The sequence below is a fragment of the Melozone crissalis genome, unplaced genomic scaffold (assembly GCF_028551555.1).
Source record: "Melozone crissalis strain CALT ecotype California unplaced genomic scaffold, PUWL_Pcris_2 ptg000106l_1, whole genome shotgun sequence".
Taxonomy (NCBI): Eukaryota; Metazoa; Chordata; class Aves; order Passeriformes; family Passerellidae; genus Melozone; species Melozone crissalis.
The window spans coordinates 1,316,478-1,327,158 of record NW_026535883.1 but is presented as its reverse complement, the minus strand read 5'-3'; the positions used below and the strand labels follow the sequence as shown (position 1 = coordinate 1,327,158).

General features: G+C 52.8%; 1 protein-coding gene across 1 annotated transcript in view; it reads left to right on the top strand.

The window, feature by feature from the left end:
- Nucleotides 1-1,369: 1,369 nt before the first annotated feature.
- The window catches only part of XKR6 (XK related 6), a 177,820-nt gene continuing 168,508 nt past the window's right edge, over nucleotides 1,370-10,681 (top strand). The window contains exon 1 of the mRNA XM_054291700.1: nucleotides 1,370-2,100. Coding sequence (XP_054147675.1) covers nucleotides 1,370-2,100 — 731 coding nt within the window. The remainder of the gene's footprint in view (nucleotides 2,101-10,681) is intronic.

The window sequence follows — 10,681 nt, the reverse complement described above, 5'->3', positions numbered from 1 at the left end:
ACTAAAGAGATGGAACACCTCTCCTATGAGGAAAGGCTGAGAGAATTGATGTTGTTCAGCCTGGAGAAGACAGCCTGGGGAGATCTTAGAGCCTAGGTCCTACATGGCTGAAGAGGAGGTTCAGGATGGACATTAGGAGGAATTTCTTTACAAAAAGAGTGATTAGACTTTGAAACAGGCTGCCCATTGAGGTTTTAGAGTCTTCATCATGGGGGTGTTCAAGGAATCACTGGACACGGCACTCAGTTCTCTGCTGTCGTTGACAAGGTGATGTTTGGTAATAGATTGGACTTGATGATTACAGATGTGCTTTCCAGCCTAAATGATTTTGTCATTCTGTGATTCTGTGATCTCAAGTTGTACCAGGGGAAGTTTAGATTGGATATTTGGGAAAAAATTCTTCATGGAAAGAGTGTCAGGCAATGGAACAGGCTGCCCAAGGCAACCTGATGGTGGAATCCCCATCCCTAGAGGTTTCCAAAACATGTGAAGATGTAGAACTTGGAGATACAATTTAGGTGTGATCATGTCCATGGGTTAACAGCTGGACTCGGTGATGCCAGAAGTCTTTTCCAACCTAATGCTGTAAGGGAGCTCCAAGAAAGCTGGAGAGGGACATTGGACAAGGGCATGGAGTGACAGGACAAGGGGAATGGTTTTAATTTGAAAAAAGGCAAGGTTAGAAGGGATTTTAGGAAGAAATTCTTCCCTGTGAGAGCGTCAAGACCTATGAGGGCAGAGGTTGTCCAGAGAATCGCCCACAAGGATCATCCAGTCCAACTCCTGGCCGCACACAGCAGCACCCCCAACAATCCCACCCTGAGCCTGAGAGCGCTGTCCAAGTGCTGCTCCTCCAACGCTGTCAGGTTTGGTGCTGTGACCATTCCCAGAGGAGCTGTCCCAATGCTCAGTCACCCTCTGGGATCAGAACCTTTCCCCACTATCCAGCCTAACCCTTCCCTGACACAACTCCAGCCCATTCCCTCGGCTCCTGTCCGGGTCAGCACCGAGCAGAGCCCGGCGCCTGCTCCTCCTCTCCCCCTCACGAGCAAGTTGAGCTCCCTCCTCATCCTCCCCTTCTCCAGGCCTCATCCCCGTGAGTTCCCCGGGCCAGGCGGGACGGGGCACGGAGCAGCCCGCTGCGGCGGGCGCTGTCCGTGCCCGGGCACGGCGTGTGGAGGGCGCCGCTCCCTCCTGTCCGCGCCGGCCCCGCCGCCGGTCGCTGTCGCCGCCAGGCGGCCCCGGCCCGTCCCGCGCGCCGCGGAAGCGCCGCCCCCGGAAGCGGCGGGCGGGGGGAGCGGGCACGGGGGGGGCAGAGCGAGCGAGCGCCCGGCGAACGGGCCGGGGACGCGGCGGCGGCGGCAGCAAGATGGCGGCCAAGTCGGATGGCGGCGGCGGCGGCGGCGGCGGCGGCGGCGGCAGCGGCTTCGCCCAGCTGCACAACCTGGACGAGGCGGCGGCGGCCACGGGCGGCGGCGTCGGGGCAGCGGCGGCCGAGGTGGCGGAGGAGCCGGGCGCAAGCAGCTCCTTGCACATCTGCCACTGCTGCAACACGTCGTCTTGCTACTGGGGCTGCCGGAGCGCCTGCCTGCGGAACCTCTTCGGGCGGGCCGCCGCCACCGCCGCCGCCGAGCCGCTGGCCCCGCGCCCCCCCGCCGCCGCCGCCGAAGGGCCGCCGGAGGGCGGCGAGGCGGCCGAGCGGCCGTGGCTGGACTGCCTGTGGATCGTGCTGGCGCTGCTGGTGCTGCTGGGGGATGTGGGCACGGACCTGTGGCTGGCGCTGCACCACTACGGCCGGCGGGACTACTTGTGGTGCGGCCTCACCCTGGCCTTCGTGCTGCTGCCCTCGGTGCTGGTGCAGATCCTGAGCTTCCGCTGGTTCGTGCAGGACTACACGGGCGGCGGGCTGGGCGCCGTGCAGGGGCTCAGCAGCCGCGGGCCGCCCATGATGGGGGGGACCGCGGGCCGGCGTGGGGGACCCGCCGGCGGGGTAGGAGGAGCCGGCGGCACCGCCACCCCCGGGGCGCAGCGCCTCTGCAGGATCTCCGTCTGGGTCTGGCAGTCCGTCATCCACCTGCTGCAGATGGGGCAGGTCTGGAGGTAAGGGGCGGCCGGGGACTCCGCCGTGCCCCCGGCGGGGCGGGCGGCGCGCTGGGTCTCGGGGACCGCGGCGGCGGAGGGGCGGGAGCGGGGACTGCGAGCGCCCGGTGCGAGGGGGACGCGGGGCAGCGTCAGCCCCTGCTCCGAGGGGGATGTGGGGCACTGTCACCTCCTGCTTTGAGATGGACGGGGACAGTGTCACCTCCTGGTTTGAGATGGACGGGGACAGTGTCACCTCGTGGTCCAAGGTGGACGTGGGTCAGTGGGCTGCTGTAGGTGGTTGTCAGCACCTGGTTTGAGGCGGATGTGGGTGACTGTCAGCTCGTGGTCCAAGATGGGCATGGGTCAGTGTCACCCTCTGGTTTAAAATGGGTCACTGTCCCCTGGATGAGCAGGGGAGCTCTCAGCTTGTGGTCCAAGGTGGACGTGGGTCAGTGTCACCTCCTGGTTTGAGGTGGGTCAGTGTCATCTCATGGTTTGATGTGGGTCAGTGTCCCCTGGACAAGGTGGGGCAGATGGTCGTTAGTGTCACCTCGATAGGCTGAGGTGGCTCACTGTCCCCTAGCTGAGGTGGACCAGATGGCCATTGCTGTTATCTCATGGCTTGAGGCAGACATGGGGCAGTGTCACCTCATGGCTTGAGGTGGTTCAGTGTCCCCTGGCTGAGGTGGGACTGATAGGAGTCAGTTTCACCTCATCATTTGAGGTGGACATGGGTCACTGTCCCCGGCTGAGGTAGGGCAGATGGGGGTTGTTGTCGGCTTGTGGTGTAAGATGGACATGGCTCAGTGTCACCTCGTGGTCTGAGGTGGTGGTGGTCAGTGCAGTGCTCCCCACGTGGAGATTTGGGGGTTGCTCCAACTTTGAGTGATGAGAAACCCACAAAATGAGCCTGTGGGACATGGGGGTCATTGTCACCTCATTGTCTGAGGTGGACCCTTGCCAGTGCTCCCCACAGTGGAGGAGGTGTCAAGGGCCCCCTTGTGCTGAGGAAACATTTGAGGGGAAGAGAAGTTACCCAAAATACGTCTGTGGGGCTGAGGTGGGAGGAGTGGCATTGGTTGGTACAAGCAGGACATGAGATTGGTGCTCCACACGTGGAGATTTGGGGTGACCCCTTCTTCACTGAGAAGAGCCCCAAAGGGAGCAGAGATGCAGCATGTGGGGCTGAGGAGAGGGGAGTAGGGCTGCTGTCACCTCACAGCTTGGAGGGGACACAGTTCTGTGCCCCCCATGGTGTGGGATGGAAGGGGTTCTAGCTCCGTGGGAATGAGACGGTGCTCCACAGACATGGGGCAGGACTGGGAGGGAGCTCATGGAGCTGCTCTTCCCTCCAGGACAGGCCCAGGGCTGGGGGTGACCCTGGCAGTGGCAGCACTGCAGAGGGAGGTCCTGTGTCCCTGGAGGGGACTCACCCCATCACCCCCCTCCTGGAGCCAGGGGGCAATGAGAAAAAGCCCCCATGGAACGCAGGGGCTGCTCCAGAGAGGGTCTGCAGGGGGATGGACCCGTGGATGCCAAGCACTGGGACGTGCTGGTTCCAGCGGGTTGAGATTCTCCTGGCACAGATCCCGTGGGGATGAGGGGTGAGGGTCTCATCCATCCCCGAGAGCCTCCCCCCAGCCAGAGGAGCGGGAGCGGGAGCTGCTGGCTCGCTGACTCCCCTTGAACCGAAGGAGCGGTGGTGGGAGTGGAAAAACGCAGCGTGATGCCTCGGCTGTGCCTGTGGAGAAAGGAGAAGCCTCCTCGGTGGGGACGGCGGCGGCGGTGGGGCTGCCGGTGCCAGCCTGAAGGTCAGGGATAAGGGACTCTTCCCTGCCGGAGGGAGAGGTCCTGGGGTGGAGGGGACACTGGCCAGAGGACGAGTCTGGCAAGTGACCTCGGGCTCGGCAGGAATAAAAAAACATCCTCCAGTGCGAGCTGGAAATTACGTTATCCTCCCCAAAAAGAGAGGTGGGAGGAGGCAGGGAGGGATTCTCCAGGATGAAAGCCTGTGGTTGCAAACACTGCCACAGAGATGTCGGGCTTACCGAAAGAGGTGGTGTAAGGACAGCTGTAAAAACCCGGCGTGGCCCAGCATCCTCTGAGCTGGGGCGCGGGTTGGGAACGTGGAAGGGGTGTGAGATTTGGGGTGGGGGTAGAGGGACAGCTCTGGATTGTGTCACAGGGTGGTGGCTGCACCCCCTCCACACCATGGATGGGTCAGGCTGTAGGGAAGATGCTCCAGATGGGGGTCCCTCAGCGTTTGTAGCTTTTCAAATAATCCTTCGGGATCCAAGATTTTTATTTTCCCAATTTTTTTTGAAGAAGCCGCGGGGGTGGAGGGGAGGGGATCTGCGTGGGAAGGGTGCGTGAGATGTGTACGTAGGAAATAAACCCATGCAATCATGCAGTGCAACAGCAAATACATATTTCTTCTGCATCTTCAATGTCATTTGTGCAGCATTCAAAGCACATTTGTTCTCAACTTCTGCTTGGGGGTTTATTCTATTTTTATGGGTTTTCTACAGCCGGGATTTGGGCTAGGGGGTGGCGGGAGGGGGATGTCTGCGGGTGGTGCGTGCGAGGATGATGAATCGGTCCCCGACCCTTTCTGCTGCTTCCCCTGGTACTCCCAAATGCTGATCCCATCAGCAAAAGCAGTTCTCAATGCAGATGCTCCTCTGGCAAGTTGGATTTTTCCTTTCTTGGAGTCAGGCAGAAGAAATGATTGTGTTTTAGCTGTGCACAAACACCCCATGCCATGGCACGCTTGAGTGAGAGTGTGGGGAGGGGGATGCCGAAGTGATGCCGGCAGGGACAGAGGGGATTCATGTAGAGGGCTGTTTTTTGGGTAATAGGAAGAAACAGAGCTCAAGTTGCCCAGACTTTACCCTGCTAGGGTAATGCAGAGGAAAAACATTTGCTTCTGAGATTGTGCAGGGCTGGGAATGCCAAAGGGGACTGATAAGGAATGCTGCAGCCCGGATCATGTTAGGTGAAATCAGGGAGCTTTCTCTCCTGTTGATCTCTAATCCCACCAGCACCCAGCTCCCGCTCTTTAAGGCACGCTGGACAGCGTGGAGCTGACTCCCAATATCTGACCAGAGCCAGAATTAACTTCCTGGGATTTGTGGAGCAGCCTCCATGAGGGTGTCTTTTGCATTCCCACTATTGCCAACGCCATTAAAATTAATCTCGGATGCGGTGATGGGGCTAATACTGGATCACACTGGTTTGGCCAGCTTTGCCTGCAGCACAGTCGCTGCCTGCTGGGGAGAAGTTTAGGCGTGGGGATGGAGGAGGAAAACCTGGGACAGCGTAAGTTCAGTGCGTAATGCTCCGAGCCTGCTCTCCCGTGGGATCACGGATCCGCGCTGCCGCTGCACGGAGCGTAATTGGGATCGTACCTTACGTAGGGGATGTCGTGGGTGTTGCTCAGCAGCTGGGAACGAAACCGTGGAGAATTGGAGGGGGGCAGGTTGGAGTAGTAGAGGAATTCTCATCCTGAATACGTTAGGTAAATGTGCGTTTGGATTTTGAGGGATGACACAATTCCTGTGGCAGCTTCTTCTCGTAAATACTGGGAAGACTCGCCAATAAGACGGTGAATAAATAGCATTTTATGGCAGAAATATAAATATACATCGGGATCTTATTTTAGCAAGGCTGTCTCTTCATTTTGTCAGGATTGTGGGAGAAGGGGCTTGTTTTGGAGCAGTCTGGATGAGGGCTTTGTCTGTTTGTGTTGTACTCAGAGGGTGGATCGTGACCAGGCAGGAGGGTTGAGGGGGCAGTGCGAGTGCTGAGGGGGCACTTAGTGATATTCCTGGAGTTTTTGTGGTTTTTTTTTAGTTCAGCTGGGATCTGAAGGATGTGTTAATACTGTCTGTCTGTAGTGGCTGTTGGAAAAATAGTAAAAACATATGTGTGTGTGTATAGATGTATTTATTTTGAATTCTTTCTGGAAGTAGTCTGATCTCAAATGGATGCCAGTAGTCTGATCTCCAATGCCATTCCCACCAATAAAGCTCAGCTCCTGAGGTTTTTACCTTCATAAACCTACAATATTCACCTTTCCTCTCAATTTGAGGACTTGAACAATTCATTCCGACTATCCAAAAAGTGAAGCATGCCAGTTGGGGCACATTATGCTCATTATAGAGGTGCTGCAGTGCAAGCTGCCAAGGGCTGTTCCTTGAGGAGGGATGCTGTGGTTTTGCTGGAAACAGGGTGAGGACAGGGCTGTTGCTTTTGCTGGAGCTGTTCAGCCATGTAAATTTAGGAGAAGCAGAAGTTTTGATATCTTGAGTAGTTGCACAGGTTGTATGAATGACAGGAGTGAACTTCCCTGTCTGATGTACCTTTCCTTAACCTCTGCTGGAAGTGGGTTACTGGGTCATGGATGCTGCCCTGGAATGGGGGGTTTAGAGTGGAAAGTCGGATCCCTTGTGTTGTGCTGTGCTATTAAAGCAAACATTATTGGATTCCATTGGATTAACGGGATGTGGAGCTGAGCTAAAATGAATGCTGACCAACTGGAAATCTCTGTGTGTGTGTTAAACCATCAGTGATGGTGAGTTTTGGGACATGAATGTGCTCTGTTTGTGGGGTTTGTTATTAAAACAGATTTGAATACAGATGTAGGAGAAAAACATTCTGTGCAAGAAACCCCAGCAAACCACAACAAACCTTGTCACTGTTGTGACATTAAAAATTGTCTTGTGTACGTACATAGTGAGAAATTCCTAATGTTTAGGCAGAGAGTTGGCATCTTTTTTATTAGTGGAAAGACCAAATCTGTGAGCTGTTCATCTTTGGAGGTGGAAGCATGAATCAATGGGTTTAAATGGAATATGTGGCATTTAATGACTTTGTGTTTGAGTGGGTTCAGGCTCTCCTAAAATACTTTGTCTGGGATGAACTTTGTGAGTTGGAGACACATTATTTTGGATAGTTTAGAAATGCAGGCAGCTACAACTCTGAAGTTCTCTGTCTGAATCCCTCAAAGTGGAAGCCATCTGCTTGTCAAACAGCAGATGAACCAGAAGCTGCTGACCCAATGCTGCCTCCTTGTCTTGGTTTGGGATGTTCAGCTCTGTAGAGACTTTCTGTAAATTTGCTGCCTTCCTTGGCACGTTGGAATATTTTTTTCAGCTTTTTCTGGTTAGCTTGTCTGGCAGCTGAGTTTTTCCTTTTAGCCAAGTTTTAACAGCTTGCTTTTATAGTATGGAGTTTTGTCAGTTTTTGACAAGTTGGCAGAGGGAAGACATGCTGGGATAGATGATAAATATGTTCTCCCTACAAAATCAGGTCTGGGGTTTAACTTTTTATATTTTTTTTCCAGTGAGGTTGTTCTCCCTTTCAAAAAACTTACCCGTTCCACCCCCATTTCTGCAGGATCTCCATAAGGAAGTGCTGGGCTGTGGGTGTAGAGGTCCAACAACATCTACAGAGCATGTAGCTTGTGAGAGAGTGGAACTAATAATAATAATCATAATAACGATGGGAAAAGGGCTTTATCCCTTGAGTGGGGTCTCCATGGGTGGCTGCTGGTGGTGATGCTCCGTGTCTTGTTGAGTGGTTCCCACTAGAGGGGGTCCAACCACAGATGCTGGAGCGGGTCTGCTGGGCCAGCCTTGGGAGGGCAGAGATTTCTCCAAGTCTTTCCTTGGGAGAAATAATATCCTGCCCTGAGCTGCTGGGAACTCCCCTTCCCATGCAACCCGGTGTTTCTGCAAGACAGCATGGCTTGGGCAGGTGGGGATGGGATTTGGAGGAGAAGCTGGAGCTTGGTTTGCTCTTGGATGCTGTTGAGGAAGAGCTACGTGGTGCCTTGTTGCTGGGCAGTGACAGCAGCTCATCACCCCCTGCTCTGGTTTTTAGGGGGGTGTAAAAGGGGAGCAGAACTGCTTGGGTGACCTGACTTAGTTCTTACTGGAACCAGCATAAATTTTCCATGGTTTTCAAGGTGAAGACACCATTGCAAGGTATTTTGGGGACAGCATCTCCAGGAGTCCAAAAACTGGAAAGGAACCCAACTGCTTTGAAGCTGGGTTCCAGGCTGCTTTCCTAAATGCTCCCCCCATGTGGACCTTGACCACAACATCCCTTTTCAGTTGTTCAAGCTGAACTCCAGGAAAAATAGCTGTTTGTTTTTTTCCCACTCTCCCTATGGCTTATCTCTAATGCCAGTGGCAGCCTGACAGTGCCTTTCCTGGTGGAGGGGAGGCAGGGTGCCAAGGGAAGGAGGGAAAGATGGCTCACCATTTTTTATGTGTTAAAATTCCAGGCTCTGTGTTTTCCACCTTTCCAGACACTTCCATTTTGCTTTCAGCTGCACTGAGCCAGCTTTATTCCTTGCAGTGGTTCTCCTCTCTGAACAAATGTAGGTTATTCAGGGAGCATTTCTTTTAATGAAAAGGATGGAGGAAGAACTGATAGTGATAAAGCATCTCTTTGGAGGAGAGCTGCTTGCTCTGCCTTGAGACTGCAAGGAGCAGAAATGGGACATCAAATTTGTAATTTTCCTTGGGGAATGAAGGTGAGCCTGTGGAAAAGTCTGGATCCCTCACACAACTCCACTCTCTATTCATTTTGTTTTATTTCCCTTGAATCCTGACTTGATTTTTAGCACCTGAGTGTAGTGAAAATCAGCAGTAGTACAAGGCAGTGTTTTAACACCTGGAAGCTTTTAAGCAGGAGGAATTGTGAGTCAGAGTAAAGCTTTGCTAGAGAGAAAATTAAATTGTAATTAAAGGCGTAAGCAAAGAACATGTGCCAAATATTGTCACTTCACTGACCCACCTTCTTCTGATGTGCTGGCATTCAGAATGATGGGCAAGCCTAGCATCATTTAGGGCACCAAGATGCTTTTCCAAACAAGATCCCAAGAAAATGGGGAAAGAGCTTTCCAGGGAAGGAGGATATTTAGAAAATCCTCCAACCTACCAGCAGTCTGATGGAGGGGGGAATATCTTGTATTTTTAACCCTGTGGAGTGGAATTGCTTGATCTTTGCAGGCACATCCCATGTCCTTTAGGCTGATGTCCTTTGACATCTGGAGTGTCAAAGATGCTCCCAAAATCTTCTGGATTGTGTGACTGAGCATTTAGCTGTGTCCCAGGAGCAGCCCACTGCATCTCTCCATGGATGGATTTTTATTTTTATATTTTTTGTCACTGTCTCCACTTGGGATTTAAATTTCCAACCACCCTGTATTCCAGTTTCAGCCTGTGTTTGGTTATATGGAAATGCTGTAGCAGAGGAACTACATTCACAGTGCTGTGGAGGAGTCTCAGGAGTTGCTGTTTGTCCATCCCTGAACAAATTTCACTGATGGACTTTCATTATTTCAGTATAAATGGGTGTTTTATTCCTTACTTCCATATCTTGAACCAGGAAGAAATTCAAATTTTGGCCAAGAGACAAAAAAATAGAGCAAAAGGCCATCTCAAATGTGTCCCCAAAACTATAACGGGACCTGAAGACTGTGCTGCTCCTCACGTCTCCTTTTTTTGGAAATCTGGGAGAGCTCAGGTTCACCTCTGAAATATTCACAGTCTGTCCTTAAGTGACTTCAGCTGCACAGAAGATTTTTGCAGAATTGGCAGCTTTGTTGAAACCTTCTGTGTTCAAGCCCAGAGCCTTTATCATGACCCCTCTTCCACTGCTCCATTCTGATTTGGTTTACCTGCAGCAGGATTTTGGCACCCCAAATAAATATCCCTGTGTTATCATGGAATAGACTCATGTCATGGAATGGTTTGGGTTGGAAGGGACCTTAAAGACCATCCTGTTTCACCCCCTGCCATGGACAGGGACACACACCTTCCACCATCCCAGGTTGTTCCAAGCCCTGTCCAACCTAACCTTAAACACTTCCAGGGATGCAGGGGCAGCCACAGCTTCTCTGGGCAACCTGAGCCAGGGTCTCCCCACCCTCACAGGAAAGAATTTCTTCCACATATCTGACCTAAATGTCTCCTCTTTTGGTTTAAAACCATTCCCAGTTGTCCAATCACTATCTGTCCATGTAGAAAGTCACTTTTCCTCTTTTTTATTCACCCTGTTTAAGTACCCTTCTCTGTACAGGATGGGCTGAGGGAATAGGCATCTTATCCCCGTCCCAAAACCCTGTGGGAAATAGGACTAAGACAGGAATCTCTCAGTGCTCTACAGATGGTCACTGAATGAGTGCTAGGGAAACCAAGCCAGTTGTGAACAGACACAGAAATGGACACTGCAGAGGTCTCAGCTCATGCTGGAAAGCTCCTGTCAGCTGCTGAGCTACATCACCTTTTCTGCCTTCACAGGTCTGCTCAATGTGGGAGAAGTTTCCCATAAAACCCCCACCATTTTGGCAGAACTCTTATTAAAAACTCCTCAGGAGCCACAATGCAAAAGGCTCTGGCAGCTGGAGCTGCCTTTATCACTTTACTAATTAAACCTGTGGGAAAAACCTAAACCTGAGTGAGGGAGGATCATGTCCAGCTGCCAGAACCTCCCTCAGCTCATGGGGTTCTGTGGGGTTTTCTGTAGGCGCACGGAGCAGGACCATATTTTGCTTCTGTGATGGACACTGGTCATCACAACTCTCCAA